Source organism: Lepisosteus oculatus, chromosome 10 (genome assembly GCF_040954835.1).
Source record: "Lepisosteus oculatus isolate fLepOcu1 chromosome 10, fLepOcu1.hap2, whole genome shotgun sequence".
NCBI lineage: Eukaryota > Metazoa > Chordata > Actinopteri > Semionotiformes > Lepisosteidae > Lepisosteus > Lepisosteus oculatus.
The window spans coordinates 19,770,950-19,796,176 of NC_090705.1; the positions used below are offsets into that span (position 1 = coordinate 19,770,950).

The 25,227-nt window shown below is 38.4% G+C and overlaps 1 protein-coding gene across 5 annotated transcripts; it reads left to right on the top strand.

Annotated features, from left to right (window-relative positions):
* cpvl (carboxypeptidase vitellogenic like) lies at positions 1-23,435 on the top strand. 5 transcript variants are annotated; one of them, XM_015357132.2, is made up of 13 exons: positions 1-106; positions 1,589-1,770; positions 2,686-2,804; positions 6,095-6,209; positions 7,751-7,809; positions 8,875-8,954; positions 9,060-9,126; positions 10,942-11,064; positions 11,310-11,441; positions 13,376-13,474; positions 13,942-14,115; positions 18,948-19,130; positions 23,130-23,435. In XM_015357132.2, the coding sequence occupies exons 2-13, from the start codon at positions 1,590-1,592 to the stop codon at positions 23,223-23,225; spliced, it is 1,428 nt and encodes a 475-aa protein (XP_015212618.2). In that variant the 5' UTR covers positions 1-106; position 1,589; the 3' UTR covers positions 23,226-23,435. The 5 variants fall into 5 exon arrangements, with proteins under 5 accessions (XP_015212618.2, XP_006635742.3, XP_015212615.2 ...); XM_006635679.3 differs by lacking the exon at positions 1-106 and adding an exon at positions 289-382; XM_015357129.2 differs by lacking the exon at positions 1-106 and adding an exon at positions 391-437.
* Positions 23,436-25,227: the final 1,792 nt, after the last annotated feature.

Consider the following 25,227-nt stretch of genomic DNA (forward strand, 5'->3'; position numbering starts at 1 on the left):
ATTGAGGAGATGCTGTGTAAATTTCTATATGCTGAAGTTGTTGAAATAGAGCATTTTGACACTGGGCTGACCAAGGAAAAGTTGATGGGAGTTAATGATTTTGAAGGTAAAAATATAATGTTTGCATCTCGTTCCTCACAATTGCACTGTGGAAATGCAGAAAATTAAGTTTATATACTCTTTAATTTTGTTCTTTTAAGCAGACATCAAGTGTGTTGCAAGCACAGTAAAAAAGATGATTACAGTATTTTCACGACTTGTATACGATTGAGATGCTGAAATATGCAAGAGCGAGCTAATACTATATGTCCTTTACGGAATTGTACTGCTTTGGGGAAGTAGATAATAACCGTGCTGTAAACAATCTACAAAAAATCACGAGGTAAAAATAATGTAATTGTGGAAATGCAGGTTTCGTTTAATACCTATAGCAACCCGTGAGTGTACAGCACACATTGAAAACGTTAGGTAGAAGTGAAAACGAATTATTATATTGTTCTGCATTTCCAAATTGCTGTTTTGAAGAATTTAAGGTTTCGCTTCTGAAGTTTACTCCATTTAGCAGCAGGGAGCAACCACTGATGATTCTTCTCGTACGAGGTCAGGTAGCAGTGCGAGTGTTTCGGTCCGGGAGATGTAATTTTACCGTGAAATACGCGAGATCTCGGTGTCTTTAAGTACAAATAAAGCGAAAAGTCCCGGCGACTCTACAAAACTACCCTTTCTGGGTCAAAACCGTGGCGGTTTCATTTTCGCTATCTGGGCCTATTGGGAGAAAAAGAGGCTCCTCGGAAAAGCCTGTGCCTTGAGCCCGGCCTTGGGGAGAGGGAGAGCGTACCGTAAAAACGGGAGGTAACGCCGCTATGCTAAGAATTAGGGACTTTAAATAAGACGACGAAACGTATAACTAAGGGCAGCAGTTACTGTGGATTCTGTACCGAGTCACACGTTTTGCGTATTTATTTGATAAAAATCCTTTATGATTGCATATTTGTAAATGAATATCCTCTGCAATGTCCACGGGCATTAGTGGTGTCATAAATGGAAAGAAAAGTATCCACTGAAATCGAGATCATAAAAGGTCGTCTGTTAAGAGTTCGTCGCGAATATCTCAGTTTCGTAATGATCATGTGCGTGAACAGTGTTCTGCAATAACAAGGACCTGTTTTTTCCAGCCATATTCATTATTATTTGCTTTGAGTGTGGGAAACTTAATTTTTCATTTGCTTACTTAGTATACAATACAAACTACTGCTAATATACACACTTGAGATTAAGCAATTAAAATGATTCTATAACTTGTACATAAAGAACTGATTTCTTGCCTTTCATGGGAGAAGGAATTCCACTAATGCTAGGGTGTGCACTGCACTTCCTTGTAGATAGTTTGTAACCTTTTCTACACATTTGCACTATGGAAATGCAAAAGGGTAAGAACTTACACAATGAGTGTAATAAACATGGTTAACTCTTTGGCAAAAGTACTCTGGCATTCATCAAGGCAAACTCTCATTGTTTTGTTACAGTATGTTATTGCTCACTTTCATGAGCAAGCCCTTCATTGTTGTCTTGGATGGGTTCTTTGTAGGATGCTGAGGACTGCTTTTCTTGGGTTTGTCTTCCTTTGGGCTGGTTTTGAACCAAGCTCTGCCAAGAGATGCTCCAGATTTTTCTGTTCAAGAAATGCCCATCTGAGCAGACCAGCTGGACCTGTCCCAGGGCAGCCTCTGTTTCTCACACCTTATCTGGAAGCGGGGAATATTGATGAAGGTAAGGGCTTTTAAAACTTCCGTGAGTTCGTTTAGGATATTCTCAGTTGACTTTTGGGTGTATGCTGATTCCAAGCTGTAAAATATAATTCAATGAACAAATCTGATGTTCCTTATACATTCCTATGTGGTTGTTTTTTTGCTTTTCTTAAGGTGTTTTACTGATGTTGATATAATGAAAACATCCCTTTCACTCAAGAAATGTAACCAGACGTTCCAAAAATGTATTGCAGAATTAATCCTTTCGGTCATGCTTATTTTGCATCCATTTTAGAACACCCCTGCCTCTAAACAGAAATCAAGGTGGAGCAGATTGTGATTGTGTTGTGAGAAGTATGATGAAAATCATCACTGTAACCTGTCAATAACTTTTTCTCATTACTACTTTAAGTGGGGTTCTGACCGTGTTAAGGTTATAACTTCATCACAACATTTGGGTAGCTGTAGAAAAACACAGCAAAACCAGTGTGGTCTGTGAGACAGGACTGAGGAAAGAGCACTTAGCTGTGCTTAATGAAGATTATATTATAAGATTCAAATAGGCCATTGGCAAAAATTGAGTTCCCTTGACCTTAATTAGTAACTTATTAATATCTCAGATATATGGAAAATGAGAATTTAGGATGACCCATAATTTTGACAGGATTGGAATTTTCAAAGGATAGGTCTAGTGGCTCCTGATCTAAGCTAAGAACACAACTGGTGTTGATAGGAAGAAGTGTGGTAAAGTTGTAACAAGAATGAAAGGCGTAACTAGGTTTGTTGAACACAAATACGGCAAAATTTGTGTGTTTTTTTTTAATCTATTTTGGAACAGTTTGTACAGTACCAGCATTCTTTGTGTACTGCCTTTTTTGGCGTTTCATGAGGGAATGTGAAATTTGTTTGGTGTCAATTCTGCTGTTTGCTCCTTTAGCCAGGACGTTGAGTTTAGTGGGCCCTCTCCCTGGAACAAATGTGAAAAGCTACTCTGGGTACCTCACAGTCAATAAAACCTACAACAGCAACCTCTTCTTTTGGTTTTTTCCTGCCAAGGTAAGGTTTCTTCCCCTCTAATTGGCATGTAATTATAATTTATAAAAACATGGTTTATCAAGACGTCACACTATCTGTCCAGGCAGTAGCAGAGAGCACTGGAGGTTTTGGTGAAAGTGTGATTAAGATTGAACACTAGAATTGATTTAATTACAAACACTTGTAACTCACTTTAGATTTTTTTAGAGATTGATGTTACACATCCATTTTTTCCACAGCTTCCTTTTAGTGCAGTCAGATTAACCACACGGTGGCACTATTTCTAAGAACATAAAACATCATTTTGCGTGTTATTTGCTTGTTGCTTTTTGTAGTCCCATCTAAAGTGTTTGTTCAAAGAAAAAATACTTTTACAGCTCCTGGTGTTGAAAGACCAGGCCAGCTAGCATCATCATACTGAGAAAGATGAGCCATTATATCTGTTACGAATATTTCAGGTTTACTGCAGCCAAGATTGTAGCCAGACCTTTACATCTGAAACCTCGTCAAAATGTTCTTATGAACCGCTGCTCAGACTGACTCCAAACTTTCAGACTTTGTTAATAACCAAACTTGTCATTTTGTGTCTGAAACTTCTATGTCCGCCATTGGTCAAACTTGAAACGCAAGCCCCATCACGTAAAGATCTCCTGCTTGAAATACATTTGGTCAATTAAGTCCTAATATGGTTACTATCTTCCTAGTGAGCACACTTTATTGTATGCTGCTGGTCCTCTGTTTTTACTCTCGCACATCAAGCTGTCTGTCTTCACAAGCACTACAGTAATTGAATCTCTTCAACAACTAAAGCTGGTACTGATTTGCACCTTGCAAGTTGCAGTGATAATTTTCCGGTCTTAAGCAGGTCACCAGCTGCAGGTTAAAAACAGACTTCTATGCAAACCGCTCAAGATCAAAAACTCCATGCCCATGTTAATTCCAAAGGTATCCATGATAGTGGAAATTAATAGAGATTGTAGAGAAGCTTTATTTTTTTCTTTTGTTGAAAGACTGGGCTGCCAGGCAGAAAGTATGAAGCTTCATGATAGACTGTCTCCATATGCCTGATAAACGGTTCAATTTATAAAAAAATGTGGGGTCTTGTCAACCAAAATGTCCATATGACACTCCTGAAAATTCTAATGAATAGTTGCACAATTTGCATTTAATCTGGCGGTTTACATCAACCAACAAAGCTTTTTGAAATTTGCACTTGAAAAATTGCTACATTAATTTTTACATGTGCATGGATCAGAAACTGTTCGAAAAAAACCTCCTTATCATGTAGGGGGCTCTGGTTAAAAAAGTATTTAGCCTGCAAACTCCATTTGCATTTATTAATTTGGCAGACCTATCCAAAGTGACTATCAATAGCACCTGTTCAAGGTGGTGCAGTCTGTTACAGTTTGCACTCAGGTTGGCTTATCTTTGAGCTTTGCTCTCTAGAAGACCTTTATTCATGGACTTGCAGTCTTTCCAAATAGTTTATGAATACGTTTCTGTTGGTTTGTACATAAACTAATATTTGCAAGACTTGAGTTTGCTTCCTGTTTATGTGGATGCGCTTGGAGCCTTGTCTTCCATTTATAAAAGTCCCTTAATTTCCCAACAATGTATTAATGAATATCCATTCATGTCATTGTGGGATACATCATAATTTAGTATTTCTTAGGGCTGCCAGCAGCCATATCACCCTGCAACTCGCAACTGGCAACCCACTGAAGCTAAGCAGTTGTGAGCCTCCTGGGCAAAATTAAGGCTGCTGCTGGAAGAGGTGTAAGTGGGGCCAGCAGGGGGAGCTCATCCCATGGTCTGTGTGGCTCCTAATGCCCCAGTATAGTGTGATGGGACAAAAAGGCATCACTGCAACCAAGGAAGTCTGCAGTTGTGACGACTACCTGTACCACTGGACCCAGGCTTCTGAGGTCAAGAAAGTGGGACTGCCCCAGTACAACGGCTTTCCCACTTTAAAAAATGCTCTCCTGCACAGGTTTCTCTGTGCAGCTCATCTTCCAAACAGATGAGCTGCACAAAGTTCAACTGTCATCATCGGACATAGCGGATGACCATCATTTCTCAGGGGCACCAATTTGCTAATATGTAAAAGTAAACTTTTAATCCAGTTTTTTATACTCCAGAGAAAATGGCTTAAAATGGCTTCTAAAAGCCTCTAACTGAAGCATTATTTTTTGCAGTGGATGTACTTTTAGTGGACTCTATGTCTTTGACATACAAATATTCACACAGGTCAACAAAGTACTAAGTTATTCAAGATCTGAAGGTGGTTATAAAGACTTTATATGAAAGTGTTTGGAACTGCAGATGGAAATGACCTTGTAGGTTTTTTTTGTGTTAACAGCTCTAGAATAACTGACTCATTACTTGAATAAGGTTAAACGCCATTCTAATTCCTTCCATATCGCTATGATAACGCATAAAAATAACGTCGTAAAACAAAGTTTAGCAAACTTACAGTACCAGAACCATTTATACTGAGCTGCAGCTACAGCAAGTCTTCGTCAGTTCTCAAGCCCTTTATGGTGTCTTGCATACATTTCTCCTGATTTCTGTCTCCTGCCCCGGAACATTAACTCAGTCATTTTCTGGATTACAAGTATTGTTGTACTCCTCCATGGAATGTTTTAGGAAAAAAATATTAGGGGTATGGTCATAATGTAAGTTTCCTTTGTTCTTCAGTGATTTTAAACAAATCTTGCATGTGCGAATGGATGCACACTTTTTTTTGTTTTGAATAAAACAATTCTGGCAATCCTTTCCATCCGCTATGTCCGATGATTGGAATAAGGGTAATCACTTTAGTGAATGCCTACACTGACGGACTAAAGGGATTGAACCTTTACTCGTGAACAGACAGGATTATGAGAGGACTTGATAACAAAATATTCAAAATCCTCCAGGGCACTAATAATCAACCTATAGGATCTCTTCAGAATGAGCAGTGAAACATGAGCCAGAGGAGACAAGCTATGTGGAAGTGCATTTAGAGAACAGGATACACTTTTTTTTTTTTGTCCTAAGGGTTAAAACATGGAAAAAGCTACCCAGCCAAATACTTGAAACTGATATTCTGGCTTCTTTCGAGAAACAGCTGGATGAAATCCTTGAATCATTTAGCTGTTAATTTCCAAATGGGCTGGATGGACTGAAGGGCCTTCTCATGTTTGTGACTGCTCTTTTCAATGGAAGAGCTGGGAGCCGCTGTATACTTCACTGTATGGGTACAAGGTGTGTAAAGGTACTGTATATTCTTTGCGTACAGTAGTTGAACTATGCCTGTGTCTTCTGTTTAGGTAAGCCCTGAGACTGCACCAGTGTTGTTATGGCTTCAGGGTGGTCCAGGAGGTACCTCAATGTTTGGGCTATTTGTTGAACATGGTCCTTATGTTGTATACAAAAACTTGACAGGTAAGTGTTAAGGATTATTAAAACTATTTGTAATAGACTTGTGTGTTTTACTTGCATGTACTCTACCAGGTAGGTAAGAAGTAAGAAATTGATTCACCAAATTAATGAAGGAGGACCTTGATGTTGGGCAGATGGTGCAAAGCCAGAGTGGAATTTAGCCAAGACAGGATTTTTAACTCCTACTCTGATGAACAATGCTATAAGAGTTTAAATAACCTAGTATTTTAGACCTGGGCTTAAAGTATCACCCAAAGATTGGCGTAAACTGTTGTCCCCTGTGAACATATTGATGTGTCAGACTGGGAATTCTGGTGCAGAAGGAAGTGTACCACTCACACCAGCACCTTGGTCTTCCATTCCAACAGTGACCAGGATCAGTCTTGTTAACCAGAAAGTGGTAACACTGCTATCACAGTGAAAATGTACATTAGGCATTTTATTATCTTGCAACTGGTTTTAAACCAACCTTTAAATACTTGAATATGTCAGCCTTTGAAAACTATCAAATATTGACTAGTTTTTTTTTCTGCTAAGCAAATATAGTAATGTACTGTAAGGATTGATACTGCATGCAATATTCAGGCCTTTACTGTATGATTAAAAAAATATAGCTCTTCTGGAAAAAGCAGTGTCATGGCACCGTATCATTTAAACTTTAGCTGTTTTTCTAGCAGTGACCCTTGAGCAGGCATCGCTAAAAGCTATGGGAATCGTTTCATGTTGGCATGATTGTGGTGCAATGTGCCAGTTGCTGTGCCATCTAATAGTTACTGCATTAGCTTAAAGCACTCGTTTCTCAAATATAGAATAATAAGCCTGTTAACAAAGTTCAGACAGTGTCTGACCCCATACTTTAATGAGACATCCTTCTTTAAAATGAGTTTGTAGATTCCCGTAAGAATGCAGGCTTTGACATGCTCTCTTTTCATTTTGTTTGGCTGTGAAACTGGGAAATTCTAGCGCTTAATGCCATCACTAGGTGTGACAACCTTTCTTGAATTGTAAGCAGGTTAAAGTTCATTAGTTGTCATGTCTGGAGTCTAGACTGCAGACATGGTCATCTACAGCAGGGAAACAATTGGATGAGGATTTGTGTGTGGCCTGTGCCAAGTAAAGCAACAGCAGCTCATGCCATGGGGAATCGGAGCCAAGGCTGTAGTCGTCCCTGTGCACAGTCTTATTTCCACGGTTTAGGAGGTTATTCTGCCTGCGTTGTGGACTGCCGGATGACAGGGAAAGTGAGTCTTGTTTAAACAAGGATGTAACCTTTGTTTTGGCCAATTCAAAGAGTGATGAGATTTCTCAAAAGTAAAAATGTAAATTCTCATCCGTAGGCAAACCCAATGCAACATTTCAACTTGCAGCTCTGCGAAGGCTCTTAAGCCTGAACACCTGTGAATGTGAATTAGCGTCATAGATTTGGCATGAGGTGTAGGAATGCCAGACTTTGAAGTGATGGCTCGTATTGAGTAATGTTTATCTTTCCTTTGTTCGTGCTTGAAATGTCACTAAAAATAACCTGATCGTATGTCTATTTGCAGTGGGTATAAGGAGCTTTCCATGGACCGACAAGTATTCGATGCTCTACATTGATAACCCAGTACGTTACTTTGTTTGTATGTAACACGTTGTAAGATTTGAATCCACACCACATGGTAAACATCCAGAGCTTTGTAACCAACCTGCTTCTAGCACTGCACTGAAATTAAATGGTATTGTTCTGAAAATTAATAAGCAGACTTCACAATACCCGTGTACTGTAGCTTCCGCGACCACAATCTGGCTTTCAGTGGGTACAGTATATTGAGTTCCCACTGTGTTTGTGGTCTTATGGTTTAAATCAGTGTTCACTTGCTAAGAAGTACTGTAACTGCTGGTTTTTGTATGGAATTCTTTTGTTTATTTGCAGCGAATGTAAAATTCTCCACTAATGGGTTATTTTATAAATTTTCAGTCTGCATTGTCTGTTATTGGTTAAAACTGTCATTTTCTAAACCTTTCCCAGCTGCTGCTTTTTGACCCTGTCTCTCTGCTCCTCTATGGAGGGCACGCTAATATGGGACTATAGGATTCTGTCAGACATCACATGTCAGTGTTCCATCTCAGTGGGAATATATATAGCTGACCTTTCACATCTGTTTGGAAGAACTTCCTTTAACCATTATCGCAAACACATGCCACATGTTTCTTGACATGCATGTGGCTGAACCCCCAGCAAAGCTGGAGTCTGTGTGGATGCACCCCGTTTCCCCTCTCGCGGTTTACCCGGAAAGCCAAGTGATAGTCAAAATAGGCTTTCAGCCATTTTTTTTTCATAACGAAATTTCTTAAGCAGTTTGAGGGCTGATCCTTTTTTAGCAAAAAAAAAAAGAATGCTTGTGGTATTAAATGGAGCTCAAAAACAGTTTTGCAGTGGCTTTTAGTAACTGCAAGATAATGCTACAAATTAGAATTGTCTGGGATGATCTCTCAGAGCTCCTGTATCTTGTAATTTTTAACATGAATTACTGCAAATCTAAAATGCAGGATGCAATCCATCTCTTACTATATGGCTTGCTTGTATAAGGAATATGTACTTAAGCTTCATAAAGTGTTGATTTCCATCAGAGTGTGGAGCTGGGTGACAAGGGGATTCAGTTATTGTATGCTTTTCTCTCTTCCCAAGGTTGGCACTGGGTTCAGCTTCACAGACGATGATAAAGGTTTTGCACGGAATCAGGACGACGTGGGGAGAGATTTATACAGGTTGGACGTGGAATTGTATTTAAACAAATTTGTTTTATTTATTTCTGTTGTTTCTCAGATGTGTAGAGGACTGGAGATAATGTTTTCTTTCTGGTTCTCTCACAGTGCTCTTACACAGTTCTTTCAGATATACTGGGAGTATCAGAAAAATGATTTCTATGCCACAGGAGAGGTAGGCCTGTTCTCCTTTGTCTTTTTTTTTTCTCACACTTGGTCATTCCCAAGGGAGAATTCAGTTGGGAGTCATATTTGTGGTTGTACAACAGTAAATATTGAGTAACATAACTCTTACGGTACATCAGTTTTAAGGTGTTTTTTATAAATACACCTATTGTATATAAATCTGAAAGCATGTGTTTAAAAAATATCTTAAGACTGTGACAAGGAGATTGTTAGTCCCTAAAACTGATATACAGTACTGCCATTTCTTTCTAAATGATAGTTGGAGCAGAAATTTACACAAAAAAAATCAAACATGGCATTTCTCCGTATCTAGTGCAATTGAACCAGTGTTCAGGCTTTTGCTTTTAACTTTAGATCTTTAACCTGGTAAGAGAAACTAATAACCATTACGAAGTATGATCTGAACAAGACTGTATTGCAATTAAAAGAAAGAGGCGATCTCTTTATTAAAAGAGAGAGGTTTATGAATACAGTTTGAGATTAATAGGCAGGCCTATTTGAAAGATCTATGGGAACAAATAAATACTGTTTGATAATTATCCAGGGAGTATGTCTTTGTTGATCGACAACAAAGTGCTTTGTGGTTTATGCAGTTGTGTGTCCATCTGTAGATGTGCACGGCAACAGGGAACTGATGAATTGTACACAATGCTTAATTAGAAATGCATTCGGTTCGTGATTTCTTTCATCTGCAGTTCATTACAGTTAAGTCTCATCTTCTGATGTTATGCTGGAAAGAGCAAACATTACTTCAGCAAGAATTGGTTTTCTTGTTGGTTAAGAAGCTGCCATTTAATGGGCACTGTCTGTTCAGTTACATACAAAGTACTGTATACCTTTTTCATCCCAAGTCCTGAAGAGCTGCAAAGATTTGTGTTGGCAGACCTTTTATTCTGTTCATGACTGCCTCCTTGATAGCTGAATGCCAATAGCTAATCGTGCATTGCAAAGCATTTAATTTCTAAGGTGAGGTCATGTTCAGATCACTCTAAAACAAAACTGGCCGATTCGACCCTAATAACCGATGCCGAATACAAACCACAGTACCTGATAGGGACTTTCTGTTGAGTAAAAGGAGAAGTCTCCAATAGGCAGACATGCCCTAGTTCTTAGTTGGTAAATTGTGACCGGTGATGAGTGTTGATTTAATCCAGTTTTTGGAAATGTGAGGTTAACTCCATCAGTTAAAACAAAGGAAGGGAAGTGATATTTTCTTATGCATTCCTAGGATTATTGTTGGTTAATCCGTTGACAGTTTTTAACATGTCTCGAATTACACCTTTCAAAAGAGTTCAACAGTTGAATTGAGTGAGACATACAGTATCATTGTAAGCAACAAATGTATCCTTTAAAGAGGAAACGGATCTTTCCATTGCATCCTGAAAAAATACTGTACAGATAACTGGGTGGAAATTATGAAGGTTCAGTCCAGGGGGATTCATAATAAACCTCATCTCAATTAATTTGATTTCAGACAGGCAGGTTCTTACAATTTGAACTGTAATTTTACTTCTAGCTGCATTTGCTGTGGTAACATGTGACTAACAAAGGTGCCTTAAATAAAGACCTTTTTCTCTCTGAATCTTTCTCATCAGGATTCTCCAAATAAAAGATCCTATCCCATTAAAAGACATTGAATGTTTCAGATTTTAAACTCCTTAGTTACAAAAAAGTCAACTGTTACAAGGTAAAATTGACATTCCTTAAGCTTTTTTTCCTAGTTACAGGTGCTGGGGAGCTAATCCTGATGTGTTTTTTATGGTGGTGATTGTACTGAGGTTTGTGTGTTTTTGTTTTGTTTTAGTCTTATGCAGGGAAATATGTCCCAGCTATTGGCTACTACATCCACACGCATAACCCCTCTGCTAAAGTCAAAATCAACTTTAAAGGAGTCATGATTGGAGATGGCCTCTGTGATCCTGAAACGGTGGGTAATTGTTTTGGGGGGGGGGGTGGGGGGTAATTAGATGGAGTGAGTTGTGTGTGTGTGTGTGGGGGGATTTTTCCGCAACAGGGCTTTCTATTGCTAATTCCTTCCACATGCTTTAGTCTTCTATAGGTTTGTAGAATCAAACTTTGGTGGTTTGCAGTCATTGTGAGAAGCAAGCTGATTGTTCTCTATTTTAGGAATAACCTATTTCCCTCCCCTCTCTCCCAATGTGCAATGGCCAGATGCTGGGTGGCTACGCTGAGTTCCTGTACCAGACTGGAATTGTGGATGAGATGCAGAAACAGTTTGTCCAGCAGCAAACTGACCTGGGGGTGTCCTACATCCAGCAGCAGAAGTGGGTGAAAGCCTTTGAAGTAAGCACCAGTGAACCATGCCTGCATCGAAACGATTTAAACCAGCTGAGCAGCAGGGAGTTTTAATGGGGGCCAGAAGTTTTAAGCCCTTTTAGAAACTTGCTGCATAGTCACAAGCACTGCATGTCATTGAGAGTATTAAAGGGGTGGGGGGAGAGATCCCATTGAATGAAGCTTCTCTAAGTTATTTCTCCAAGTTATCACGGGCGGAACGGTGGCTCTGTGGTTAAGGATCTGTGCCTGTGGCTGGAAGGTTGCCGGTTCAAATCCCACAGCCGGCAGGGGAATCCTACTCTGTTGGGCCTCTGAGCAAGGCCCTTAACCCCAGCTCCAGGGGCGCTGTACAATGGCAGACCCTGCCCTCTGACCCCAGGATTTCTTCCTATCTATGTGTCTCATGGAGAGCAAGCTGGGGTATGCGAAAAGACAAATTCCTAATGCAAGAAATTGTAAGGGGTTAATAAAGTGATGTTATTATATTTTATCATCAGTTTATAAGCTGGTATAATGCAATACAGGGTGAAGTTCTCTGTTCAGCTATTAGTTTTAACTGTCGTACTTGCCCTTCTGTTGTCATCTGTCCTCTATGATTTTGGCCAACAGGTTTTCACAGTTTAGGTGCAATGTATTGACGCAGTCGTCCTTTCCATTCCAGATCTCTCAGTGGGGAATCTTGATGGCCGAAATTTGGTGTGCAAACAGTATACAGACTACAGTGCATCTTCTTTGTGTTGTCTATTGAATCCGCTTATTCAAAGTCTGTCCAAGATATGGGTGATTGGGAGGGGGTATGCTGTAATTTCTTTTGCAGGAGCCGTGATGTAGTGGGTGGAAGCGAAATGCAAGGAGAAACACGGCAGCTGCAGAGCATAGCTCCATAGTTTCTAGGAGACTGCCGCATGTCTTTTGATGTGGGGCTAGTTATTGTCCATTCTAAATTACCACTCGGCAAATCTTAGCCACCTACAGTTCAGACTGTCTGGTGTATAATTAGCTCTTGGGGGGTGGAGTGGGGGGGTTACAGAGAATGACCTGGCACATGGCTTACAGATTAAAAAAACATGCAAAAGAGGAATTACCAGAGGGATGGATTTTTAGTTCTAAAATGGAACGGAAAAGCTCCTGTGGCAAAATTTACCTACACAATGATCATTGCGGATTGTTAATGGAACCATGAACTCCCAATTAATCATACTTCTAATCATATATTTTGGTAACTGCACTTACTGGATTTCTTTGTTACTATTAACCCTAATCTATTGATATTTTTAAGAGTTTTTGTGTAGGCTTTCTAGGTCCAAGTGCAGTGTAGCAGGGCTTCTTTTAAATGGTATTGCCAGTATTTGAAGTTCAGGTTTGCTGGTAACCATAAAGGAGTTTTTCTTTGTGCACTAATGACCTCCAAATGTGCAGGCACTTTCCTTTTAAGTTACCGGCTCAAGATGTGTCTATCTCTCTCATGTAATTGAGATCTAAAACTACCAGTAATGCATCCGTGAGTGCATTTATTGCTTGATTTGAAACATTCGCTTTAATGTTTTTTTGTAAATCCCAGATAATTAAGACCGTTTTGCAGAAAATTAAGGTGCTGAGTCCAGCTGTGGCTTAACTCACTGGGAAGTATGAGGTTGGAGATAGAAATCTATTTCTCATTTTGTTAAGAAGAGGTATGCATCAGGCATTGTGTTACCCGTTTTGTTTCTGTTTCTAACTGAAGACTCATTTTTCATGTAGAGAAGAGTGCTATTGTGATGGGGGGGAGACATGAAAATACCAACATGTGTTTTCAATTGTCTCTCTTCCATACTGCTGAGTGAAATACCACTGAGCAGATTTTCTCATCAACTTGAACCATTGTCAGAAGTGTTACACTCTCTTTATTTTAATCATCACATAATTGTTTCTTGGCTTATTTGTGTTTTTTTTTTCCCCAGGTTTTTGATATCTTGCTAAATGGAGACACTATCCCATACCCATCCTTTTATGAAAACGTTACAGGATGTAAAAACTATTTCAACTTCCTGCAGTGCCAGGTAAAGGTGATTTCCAGTGTCCGCACTGTCTGAAAACGAGAATGATTTTTAGAATCGTTATTAATTGGATTCTTACTATAATTTGACACTTGATGTATCCAATTGTGGGTAAAACATGCATAGAATAGTTACCATTCCCATGTACTTAAAGTTTTGTGAGGAAGCATTAGTAAAGTTTTTTTTTAATCTACTAGACATGATTTTTAAGTTAATTTAGTATGTAGAGATGTGTGAATTAATAAAGGCTGCTGATTAAGGTTTTCGAGTTTGTCTTTCGCAGACTTAAGGCCGTTTTTCATCTTTTTTTTTTAAATTTAATACAGAAAGATGAGACAAGTTGACATGTTTTAACTGTTTCCTGTAATTAAGTTCAAAGTTTGTTTATATATCAACTTTATAATTATGGGGCATTACATTTACTTTTAAAACAAATCTAACAGTTCCTTTCTTTTTCAATCCTCATACAGGAGCCTGAAGATCAGGGGTATTTTTCCCAGTTTTTATCATTGATAGAAGTAAGGACATCTATCCACGTGGGGAATCTGACCTTTCACGATGGCTCTGAAGTGGAAAAGCACTTGCTGCAAGATGTTATGAAGACCATAAAACCATGGTTGGCAGTACTGATGGATAACTACCGTGTGAGTTCTCATTGACACTTAAGATACTTGAAACAAAAGGTAACTTGCATTGCTGTAGTGTACAGTATGTGTGTATCTGGGTCTGGAATGTTTAAGGTCTATCTGGAGTATAACAAAGTTGTTGCCCTGTGTAATAGTGAGATCTAGCAAGGAAGCAGATGAAACAAATGCATGATCTTTGCACTAGGAATGAGCTACAGTAACATCTGGCAAATGCTTGTCGACAGAAAACTGATTCTTTTGTCACTGTGACTATCCCACTTGCTGGCTTCATTAAAAGGAAAGGAGCTCCTTTTTTAAAATGTGCCATAGTTCATTTAAAAGTGAATCTATATGTAATTAACTTTAGAAATTGGACCTTTTTGGAGGTGGTCTGTTTTCTTCTTCAATTTCTAATCTGTTATTCCAACGGTTGTACAGCTGTCCCTCAATGGAAACCTGTTTTAGTATCATTTAGATGCAAGGATGTGAAATTTTGGGATTTTTATTTTCTGACGGAGTTCTGTACATGTTTTGCTTCACCCCCTTTTTATTATTTCCCATGGACTGTAAATAGACAAAGACATTCTTGAGACTGCAAACTGAAGAATACCCACACGAACATACAGTGAACCATAAAGTGTAAAAGCTGTTCTGAGTTCTGCTGAAGTAGTGCCCTCATTCCCCCTTGTTAATTTGGAAAAAAAATAAAATAAGGACCATAGATCTTAACTACTGAGCATGCTAGTGTGCTGTAGATGGACACCAATAATGCTGTAAATAACCTTCAGTCAGATACTTTATAAAGTACATACATTATTCAAGCCAAGATGAGATTTTTCAAAGCATCAAGTGTTTTAAGGAAATTATCCCAAATGCCTTTCTTCCAATGGAGACCATTGTTTGGGTTTTTTTCCTGGTTAAACTTCTGCCCAGATGCAGAAAATTATTTGGTAAAGAATTCATGTAGGGTTTCGGAAACATCTAAAAAGGTCTGAATGCAAAAGCAGTTTTTTTGATATCTGCATAACTTCTTTTTTAAAGCCTTTGTGCGCTCATTCACAAATGTCGTTTTATTTCTGATGAAACCTCATGGATTTTTTTTTTCTAGAAAGGACAAACACTGTTTGCTTTGATTAACAAGTAGCAGAACAGGACTGTGCCCTGGAGCAAGAAGCTGTAAAAATGGCCTCCCCCCCCCCCCCTCCCCTTCTCACTACTCTGTTAGTATTTACAGCGTGACTTGAATTTCAAGTTTCAAAGCTCAGGGAATTTGCAAGCTCACAAAATGAATATCGAGGCAGGAGGTTGAGTGGAGTTTCAAGCTTTATTTGCTTGTGACAAGACAAAAAAGATTAACTACTGTGCCACTGTGACTCACTGCTTTCAACTACCTTTATTCTTGGAGTAAAAATTTAAAGTTCTCTGAATTTGTCCCCCAATCACTGACCACATCTGACATACACCAGGTAAAAAAAGAGAAGCAATTTTGGATTCCAACAAAGCCCAGTACAAGTTTAATGGTGATTCATGGCACTGAGTCACCGTTCATCAGAATGGCATTGTTTTTATGCAAGAACCCTTCTGTTGGTCAAGTCGCACGGCTTTTCTGATCTGTGAGATAGAATTACACATTTTGTAGTATCTTGAATGGGGTAAAAAGTGAAGATCTTTCGAATTAAATAAATCCATAAAAGAAGGAAAATTGAAAAGAGGCAAAATTGCCTTGGACATCCTGTAGCCTAAATCTCAAATGCTTTGCTTTAATGGCAATGTTACAGGCAACTTTTACAGAGCACCCCTCAGCTTTTGGATGTTTCGTACACCAATAGCAATATCTGGACTAGCTAACTAATGTGAATGAAAAATAAATCTATTTGGTATTCATAACATATGATGTTTCAGTATAATTATTTGTGAAGTAGTGTTTGCAGTAGCATTAATTGATCAAAATGTAGGGTCAAGAAGGCAAGACGTGCTAAGACATCCCTGTTTTACTAATGAAACGGTTTACAAAGGTCGCTGAGGAAAAGGTCAGGCAGCAAATACCTTGCTCTCTGCAGGGGTAAGTAACCCCATGTGGTTTGTGCTGGGAGAACTTTGACTCTTGGTAAGGTTAGGGTCATTGATTAATGTTAAACTGCAGGCTAATTAAATGGGGCTTCAAGAAGTCTAGACCAAATGGAATGAAACCTTTCACAATCATTCCTATTTCATAGCTAAAACCATAATATTATACTCATTGAAACTTCAGTTTCTTTACAAGCACATTTTCAACACAATGTTTTGCAAAATGATCCATCTCTTAGTGAGATAAGGACATTAGTTCTGAAGTCAAAACTTTATTGGACAGGGGATCTGCCTTTGATGTTGCTGCATATGACTGAGATGAATCTTGCATTAGAATGAGCTTTGCAATCATGATTGAACTTCGTTTCCAGCATAAAAATGAGTATTATGTTGAAACTGTTGGCAGTACCAGTGACATTCTGCTGCACCATTTATCAGTACTCCTTAAAACACTTTCTGAACACTGAAAGGATTTAATAATGGAATGTTATGGTCTTATGTCAAACCTCAGAAATACTCAAATGATCCTTCATTTGATTTGAAGACCCATTTCCCCTCTCACCTCCTGGAGTGCAGTACTTGGAACAGTCTAGAACTGTGGGCAGTTGCAGGTGTCAGCTGTTCAATAGTTTGAGAGCTGGGCTGTGCATTGAGCTCTTGTTGTTCCACCACCTTTTCAGTTTTTATATGGGTATGAGAGAGGATTTGGTAAATCCGAAAGGAAAACATTGGGAACAGCTGGTTAATCTGTTCTTAAAAATCACTTTTTAAACATGTTTCCTGTTCTCACCCACTAAACACTGAAAGGTAATTTTAATAGCTTTTTCTTAAAACTGCAAAGAAGTGGAAGAATGAAAATTTTCCTGTATGGTGCAGTAGAAAAACACCCTCCACCTCCAGCCTTTTACATACTGTGCACATTGATGAGAAAATGAAGAAAAGTTGATTAAGATTTAATAGTAGAGCATATTTTCATAAGGTAGGCTTCCTTCCAGATGTCTTTAACGCTTTTAGCATCTGTATCAAGGTCTAGTTTCAGTGATCGCAATCAGTCAGACGTGAGAGGCGAGTACTCAGTCAGCTGGGCTTGTGCAGCGGCTTGGGCTGCTGTTCAAATGCTTCCCCAAACAGGAAACCACAGAATGTCAGAGATTAGGGTCACTGGATCACTGGGAAAGGAGCACAGTGTTGTCTGTGAAAATTCCAAGAAAAATGGGGCAAGCTGTAGTAATGTAGACCATGGAGTGGTCTTTCTTCATTATTCACAACTCCACCTAAACAAATTTAAGTGGAATGCTAATTTAAAACATGACCACATTTAGCTCACTGTTGTGTGTTTTGGAATGCAAAGGATAAAGAATATTTTTCATCTGTGACTGTTTAATAATAGCTAATATTAATGCCTTTCTTGACCTTAGAAAGAAAAGTATAGAAGAAATCTGTTCTCAATTAAAATGGTTGTAATCTTTAGTTGTTCTGTGTGAACAGAATCAACCCAAACTGATAGGTTCTGTATGCATGTTGATAGATGTTTGATGGATATTTGCTCTTGCCTGTTCAGAAATCTGCAAGTAGATTATTTAGAAATCGATTGTCATCAGTGAATTCCTCTTGGTCGCAACAGGATAATTTTGAAAACATCACTACTAATCTCTCTCCATTCCTAAAATCAGATTTCTTTTCATATACTGTAGTAGCACATCAGCAAAGCCTATAGTAAATTACCTGTATGAGAACTATGGGGGAAAAAATATAAAATCAACCTGTAATTCTGCAACTTGTCTTTGCACATGAGACATTCTATAACGTGTTACTGCTAGACATGATTGCTATATCACCGGTTGAGCCAAATTGAATACAAAACCTATGGCAAGTGCTTACCTGGGTAAGAAAGAATCTGCAGAATGCATTATTTTATTTTTATATTCTTATGGAACTGCTAGGCATTTTCTGACAAATAGTGGGTAGAGACGTTCTGGCCAAATCCTTTGTAACAAGCTCAGTGTAGTTTCTCTTTGCTTTGGTTTCAATTGGATTTCCCATCTCCAACCTCCGTTATCAACCTGTCCTTCTCTGGATTCTTGAGAAGCAGCAAAGCAAGTCCAGCAAGCATCTGTTTTAGCTTTGCACGGACATTTTTGACAATGTCAGGCTTGTCCAATAAACCATATAGTATTAACAGTGCTTCCTGTGTGTATCGGCCAGCTACTTAAATCCCCATGTGATCACTAGTATAACTGTAAATCTACTGTTTCATTTACATTATACCCTTGCATGTAATCTGCATTACATGAAAAGTCTTGGAAGAAAACATCTTCTTGGAGAATTTAAGTGAATTTAGTCTAACTGCTCTGACTTTCCCTTTTATTAAGGAAACCAGCAAGTTCCATGATTGCATTTCTTGTTTCGCCATTTACATGAAACGTGACAAACTTTTGCACAAGGATAAAAGCCCCTAAATGCCTCTCGTGCTGAAATGTTTTAAATGGCTTCCCTTAGGATTACGCTGCTTCAAAGTTGTTTGCAGGAAATGCTGTTAAAAACATTTTGGGGGAAGTGAGCCAAAACTGCATGCAACAAGCTTGGAGAAAAGCTTTGAACATTTTCAAAGCGGGGAGTAGGAAGAATGTGCTGCTAAAAATGTAGATAAAGTGCCACGTTGACTTTTTTTTTTTAGCCTCCTACCATGAGTTGCTGATTACAGACTAGAAGGTAAAGTGGGAAACTGAAGCAGTCATTTGTGGTTCTACTGACTGTTAAATTTGTCTCTCCCCCTCAATCAGGTACTGATGTACAGTGGGCAGCTCGATGTTATAGTAGCCGCCCCACTCACTGAGCGATTTCTTCCTACTGTGCCGTGGTCAAAAGTGGAGGACTACAAGAAGGCCGCCCGGTTCTACTGGAAAGTCCGCCCCGGCGACCGAGAAGTTGCTGGCTATGTCCGTCAAGTCGGAGATTTCTGTCAGGTAACAAAAAAAAAAGAGAGCACCTCTCTCTGGTGAAACATGCCCACCATTCCTTTGAATCTTCTACTTCATGGTAATATGTCACTAACTGATCTTGTGCAGATATTTTTGCACCTAAAACTCAAATTTGGGTTGATCCCAAATGATAAACTGGACCAGTGTAACCATCGTTTTAAAATGAACAATGATGAACTCAAGCATTTATTCTTTTGACGTACAGTACTGTACTGGACCAACATTTGAGAATGACTGGTTGCTAACTTTTCTCTTTTGCTTTTCATGGACACGTAGCTAATACCGAAACCAAACCTGGTTGTAAAATTGTCGATATGTTTTTTTGGAGGGGTGGGAACTGACTAGTTCCATCATTTAAGAACTGGCATTGAAGTACAATGATACTTGCCTTATGAAAACGGGTGACTGGTCTCACTTGAATGAATGATTTTTGTGGCCCTATTAGTATAAAATAAGCTAGAAAAGTGTTTTGAGTTGCCCACTGTTACACCTGCTGTAGTTAATAGATTTTTTGCCAAGCTTAGGTGTTTAGAATGCTTTTCATTTCTTCATTTTAGTTTTGGTAATAGCTGTGTGTATGCATTACAGCACAATTCAACAGATATTCTCGTTCTCCAGTACATCTCTGTTTCTGAAACCAGACAACTGACCTTTGTCTCCAATTATAGTGCTTCAGTGACAAAGTGCAGTTTCATTTGATTGCAGTTCTGTTGTAAGTCTAGAGTTTTTCAACCCTTCTCGGACTAAGTCGTGACTCTTTAAACCTAATGATCGCTCTGACATTTACGGGGTGTCACGCAAAGGTATTTTACTTGGAGTTGCAATACATAACACGTGCACATCATTATCCTTGCCAACTGAATTCTTCTCACTCAAGGCAATCTTTCGTTATCCCCTGTATAAATAGAAATGTTATCTTAAAATGGCACAGTTCCATAAAAAAAATTGGAGAGAAATAGCCCTCAATCCTGCTGTAGCAATCGGACCATTGTCACTACTATTGCGTGGGCAGGATCAAAATGGTGATGCCTGTGACAGAGATCCAGCTAGCGTGCTTTGTTACGGCACTACAGAAAGACTTTGCTTGTGTTCTGATTACACTGTTGTCTGCACTCTAATGTAATTTAAAGTTGGAAAGAAACATGGCTCAACTCATTTTGACAGCCTCCAGAGCAGAGTATTGTTTTTCTTGCTAGTTTTGTTTGCCAGTGACAAAAGTTCCCACAAGTTTTTGTGGCCTTATATTTTATTGCCTCAAAAGCTTTTAATCTAGACAACTTTTAACATTTGCCAATTATTTTGGCAACAAAGGACACGTTGCAACACATTCCGCATAATCTAATAAGTAACATCTCGTCAACCTTGGTGGTTTGGCTGGTGTTTGAAGAGGAAGCACAGCATGAAGGAGAAAGTAATGTGGGAACATTAGATACTTAAGTATTCCCAAATTGGGCAGATGGTGACAGGAAGCACTGTCAAAAAAAATCCTGAATAGTTTCTTTGTAATTCCATTTTAAAGTGGGTTACAACACGCTGTACCAGAGAGGACAAGAAAAAGGAAACGGCGACGGAGCAAATTGTGAATGTGAATTTTGATTCACAACCCACTTTCATCATTTTATAGTTACATGTAGAACATTTGAGTCATTCTTTGGCATGTAATATAGATATTTAAAAAAATGGGAATAACATAAGTAGGAGCAGGAGGGGTATGTCCGCACTCGAGCTCAAAAGATGAGTTGGTAACCTTTTCCCTGCTCTTAAAATCATGCTTCAAGCTGCACAGAATAAAAGAGAATGGATTTGTAGTCACAAAATAGGCCGTTTACATTTCGATTCCATGTGAATCAAATGAGTGCTAAAAATATATCGAAGGATTAGGCAGAAAAAAGCCTATAAGGGTCTAATCATGGAGCAAAGTGTTTTATGTGGTCCTATTTATAACTAAAAGTAAGTTGGCGTGGAATCAGACAGAATTGAGGGGAAATAGTAGCTATCTGTCCAAGGCTTCGGAAAGATATAACTATAGTCTGTAAATGGTAAGGAGAGAATTCCATTCCATTAAAGCAGTGCTTGTATAGGGTATGTGTAAATTATTTTGGTAGTGTCCTAGCAGAAACGGAAAGGAAGTTTAGATAAACAGCCTAGCATATAAATGGAGGACAGGGGGTGCAGCAATATGACAAAGGTATGTAGTATGAACCCCAGTAAAAATGAGGTGTGTAGAGTTTGAAATGCAGATACTGTAACAACCCTATGAAAGCAGACATCCTCATGACTGTGTGCTTTATTTCAGGGTGCTCACAATGGCTCAGAAAGCAAGTCTTCACAGATGTTTTACTGCAATAATCTTAAATAAAATTGGGCTTGTAAAATCTACCCCTACAATTTTAATACACTGTTTAAAACTTTTAAAAGCCTGTGCATAGCCATTAGAATCAGTGGTTAGGACCTCAACTGTGCTATTTTAAGCAGTAATTTGAGTGTTATTTGATAAACCTAGATAAACCTAGATAGTCTAGATAAACCTGTGACCCAAGGTGCGGTGGAATTTTAACTAGTAATGTGTTTAGAGGTGGACACCAAATATTCATCCAAAAGTCAGAAGTGTAATAAATAGGTGGGCTTTTCATTTTAACAACCCATTGGTGAATAACGTTTTGGGTAATTTCCACTGTTGCTTTTTGTACTGTGACAAAAATGTGCTGGTCAGCGAAGTACATTTCTAGCCAGTTATGCATCCACACCCTGTTAGAAGACCATGGTATGACACATCACAGTAACCCCTACTTTGGAAGGGAGGGTTATGTATGTTTAGGTGACACACTAGTTCTGCCACCTTAATTGTGAGGTGTGGACGGCTTGTTTTTAATTCTTGCATACTGTATCTTGCTTAGTTTGGTTTATATTTACTGTCCTTTGTCATGTCTTATTGTAAATAATGGAGGGGGAAAATCTAAAAAGATTAAGATGAGAAGTTGAAAACGAGACCCTGAACAGAAATGAGCTAACAACGTCTTGGAGAAGATTCAAATGTTACACAGAAAATGGACAAAAAAACAAGGACAAGAGCAAATGTCAGGCAGACAAGAATTAATATTGCAACTCAGTCGGATATGAAGGCAGGTAGTAATCACCTGTGTGATCTAAGTGTGATCTAAGCATTGGTTAATTGAAATGATGAGGACAAGGTCAGTAGTTGCTCTTGATTTATCCTGTTGACTAAGATTTGTATAAAATTCATTGTTTCAGGGCACAAAGCTTGACTGATGGCTGATATTAGCCTAAAGGATGGTGAATCTTAGATGTATTGCTTTCCAAAATGTACTAATTAGTGTGGCACAAAATTAAATGTATTTTCTCTTTTGTTTTTTGACTTTCAATTTGAAGTGCATAATTTCAGTACCACATATCTGCGGTAAAGGGACTCAACCCTTTAAGGAAGAGGAAAACCAGGACAGTGGCATTTAAAAACATGCCACTGGGAGGTTTTTCAGACTGCCTAGTTCATTTTAGGAACAAAAAGGTTTATTCCATGCTGAAAAGAGAAGAAAAGAAATGCAACATTTAGGCTGTGGAGCCTTCTCTTTTCAGCACAGAATAAACCTTTGCAGATTACGCATGCTGACGCAGCTACCTATTTGAACTAGTTCATTTTAGGTCTTTCAGCCTCTAGTTTAATCGTATAGTCTTTTCAAATGAATAATTCCGTCATTGTACTAAACTTTGAAGAACGTTGTAATGCCTTTTAATTCTGATTTGTTCCAAATACTGGACTTTTAAGCAGAAATTTACTTCAAAGCCAAGCTGTCAGCCCTACTGTGATCTCGGGAGCAATTTTGGATAAAATTTCAGTTCCGAGTTATTTCCGTTTTGCAAAGAAATGCAGTACATAAAAATGGTAAGCCATAAAGTGACTCTCTACTATGTAGTTAATTGAAAATGGCCTATTTGAATTAAATTCATTCTTTGCTTTCTTTTTAGGTGATTGTCCGTGGTGGGGGACATATTTTACCTTACGATCAGCCAGAAAGATCTTTTGATATGATTGACAGATTTCTTTCAATGAAAGGGTGGTAACCCATTTTTCTTTTTACACATTGGGGGGTGGAAGTAATGTTCTGTTTTGATTCCTCAGGATTATGTGATCACCAATTGTTGATAATTGATTGTCTGTACTAATTTGGAATTGAATGTAAATGTTTTCATACTGTATACTCTATCCTATGGGTACATTGTAACAATTTACTACAGTAACATAATTTGCTTCAATAAAGTTTGCAAAAAGTTGTATTTTGTAGTCATTTAGCTACCGAAACTTTGAACATGATACTTTTTCTTACGTGTTTAGAGGGGAACTGTAAGTTTGCCTTTTACTAACTTGGGGTTTACAAAAAACCTATGAAAGTAAGAAGAGCTTGCTGAATATTTTATTCAAAATTTAGGTTATAAATTCAGGGAATAAGGAAAGACAAACCATTTAAGTATTTAATTGTCAATGCCACCAGGAAGACTTGGTAACAGCACAAAGATTTACAATAGAAAACTACATTATCATGAACATGAGATCAGAAGGCTAAAATGGTGGTCCATTTGCTGGACCCTGAGAAAATAAGGATTCTTAGTTCTAGAGATTTTCTAAAATGAAAATCTCGCAGCCCAAAGACATAGTGCTAAATAAGCTGGCTGTGGTGTGTGTACCCTGTGATGGACTGGTGTCCTGTCCAGGGTGTATCCCCACCTTTCACCCATTGCTTACTGGGATGAGATCACGGGTGTGCTGTTGCCTGTATTGGTTAAAGTAGTTAGAAAATGGATGGATAGACTTGTCATTCATTGGTCAATTAAAAATATTAACAGGTTTTTTTGGGGGGGGGAGTTGAGCGTGGCTAACATCCACTTTTCACTCTCAAGCACTATATACTTTTAAGTTTTAGTCTTCCAGAGGTACCAATTTTAGGAATCATTTACAGGAAGGGAGTAACTAAGATTGACATAATCCTCTCAATTTCAACAGTTTGAAAGCTCAAACTGTACTGTACTACCCATCTGTTTTTTGTTTTTTTTTTAGAGCCATACTTCGGTGTAATTTTAGGCTGCCTCTCTTAAAATCGTACCTTTAACGCTCATATTTGATATCGAAGAAAACATTTTTCTTCCGTTAACCTGTGTTCATGTGCTTCGGGTTTTGAATATTACTGATGCCTTTTATATAATCAAACGTTCTGTGATAAACATCATGGTTTTTTTGTATTATATAAATTGGATTTGTGCATTTCAAATAAATTGAGGGACACATTCTAGACCAAGGCTATGTGTGATAAAGAATATTTTGTTACCACAAAAGTTCTTAAATATGTTGAGAGCATTGTTCATTTTATGTAAACTCTTCAGATGACTTCTTCGTAGTTATATTCAATGGGAAACATGCAATTTACTCCTCAGCTTTAGCTATTATGTGCACCAACCACAATCTAAGAGATGGAGAAGTGTTTTTGAAGACTTTTTTTTTTCTTACCTCCTCATAAATAATGATTTGGATTATAATAATAATAATAGTTTATTTTATATAGCGCCTTTAAAGGTGGCTTCTCAAAGTGCTTTACAGGATAACAATAACAATAAATAAGAAGACTACAACAATAAATAAGAAGATTTCACAAGATAGGACACAATTATAATTACAACAATAACAATAGAGGAGACCGTGGAAGGTGGTATTAAGAAGAGCAGAGGGGTGAAGAATGGAACCAGTTAAGTAAAGGCTTTCCTGAAAAAGAAGGTTTTGAGTCTAGATTTGAAGGAGTTTAGAGAAGGTGACTCTCTAATATCCTTGGGCAAAGAGTTCCAGAGCTTGGGGGCATAGCAGGAGAAGGCCCTGTCGCCCAAACAATGTAGACGGGTTTGGGGGACAGTAAGGAGGGCAGAATTTGAAGAGCGGAGGTTGCGAGGTGGGTAGTAGGGCGATTAAAAGTTCAGACAGGTATTGAGGTGCCAAGCCATGTAAAGCCTTATAGGTGAGCATGAGGATTTTAAAGTCTACGCGGAATTTGACCGGAAGCCAGTGCAAGGACTCCAGGAT

What these genes read in the sequence shown, in the direction of transcription:
- cpvl (XM_006635679.3), top strand. Translation starts at nt 306, where the DNA reads ATGTCCTTTACGGAATTGTACTGCTTTGGGGAAGTAGATAATAACCGT. An exon ending in TGCTCTACATTGATAACCCA is followed by an intron (nt 7,810 to 8,874) that starts GTACGTTACTTT and finishes TCTCTTCCCAAG; the next exon opens with GTTGGCACTGGGTTCAGCTT. An exon ending in ATTTCTATGCCACAGGAGAG is followed by an intron (nt 9,127 to 10,941) that starts GTAGGCCTGTTC and finishes GTTTTGTTTTAG; the next exon opens with TCTTATGCAGGGAAATATGT.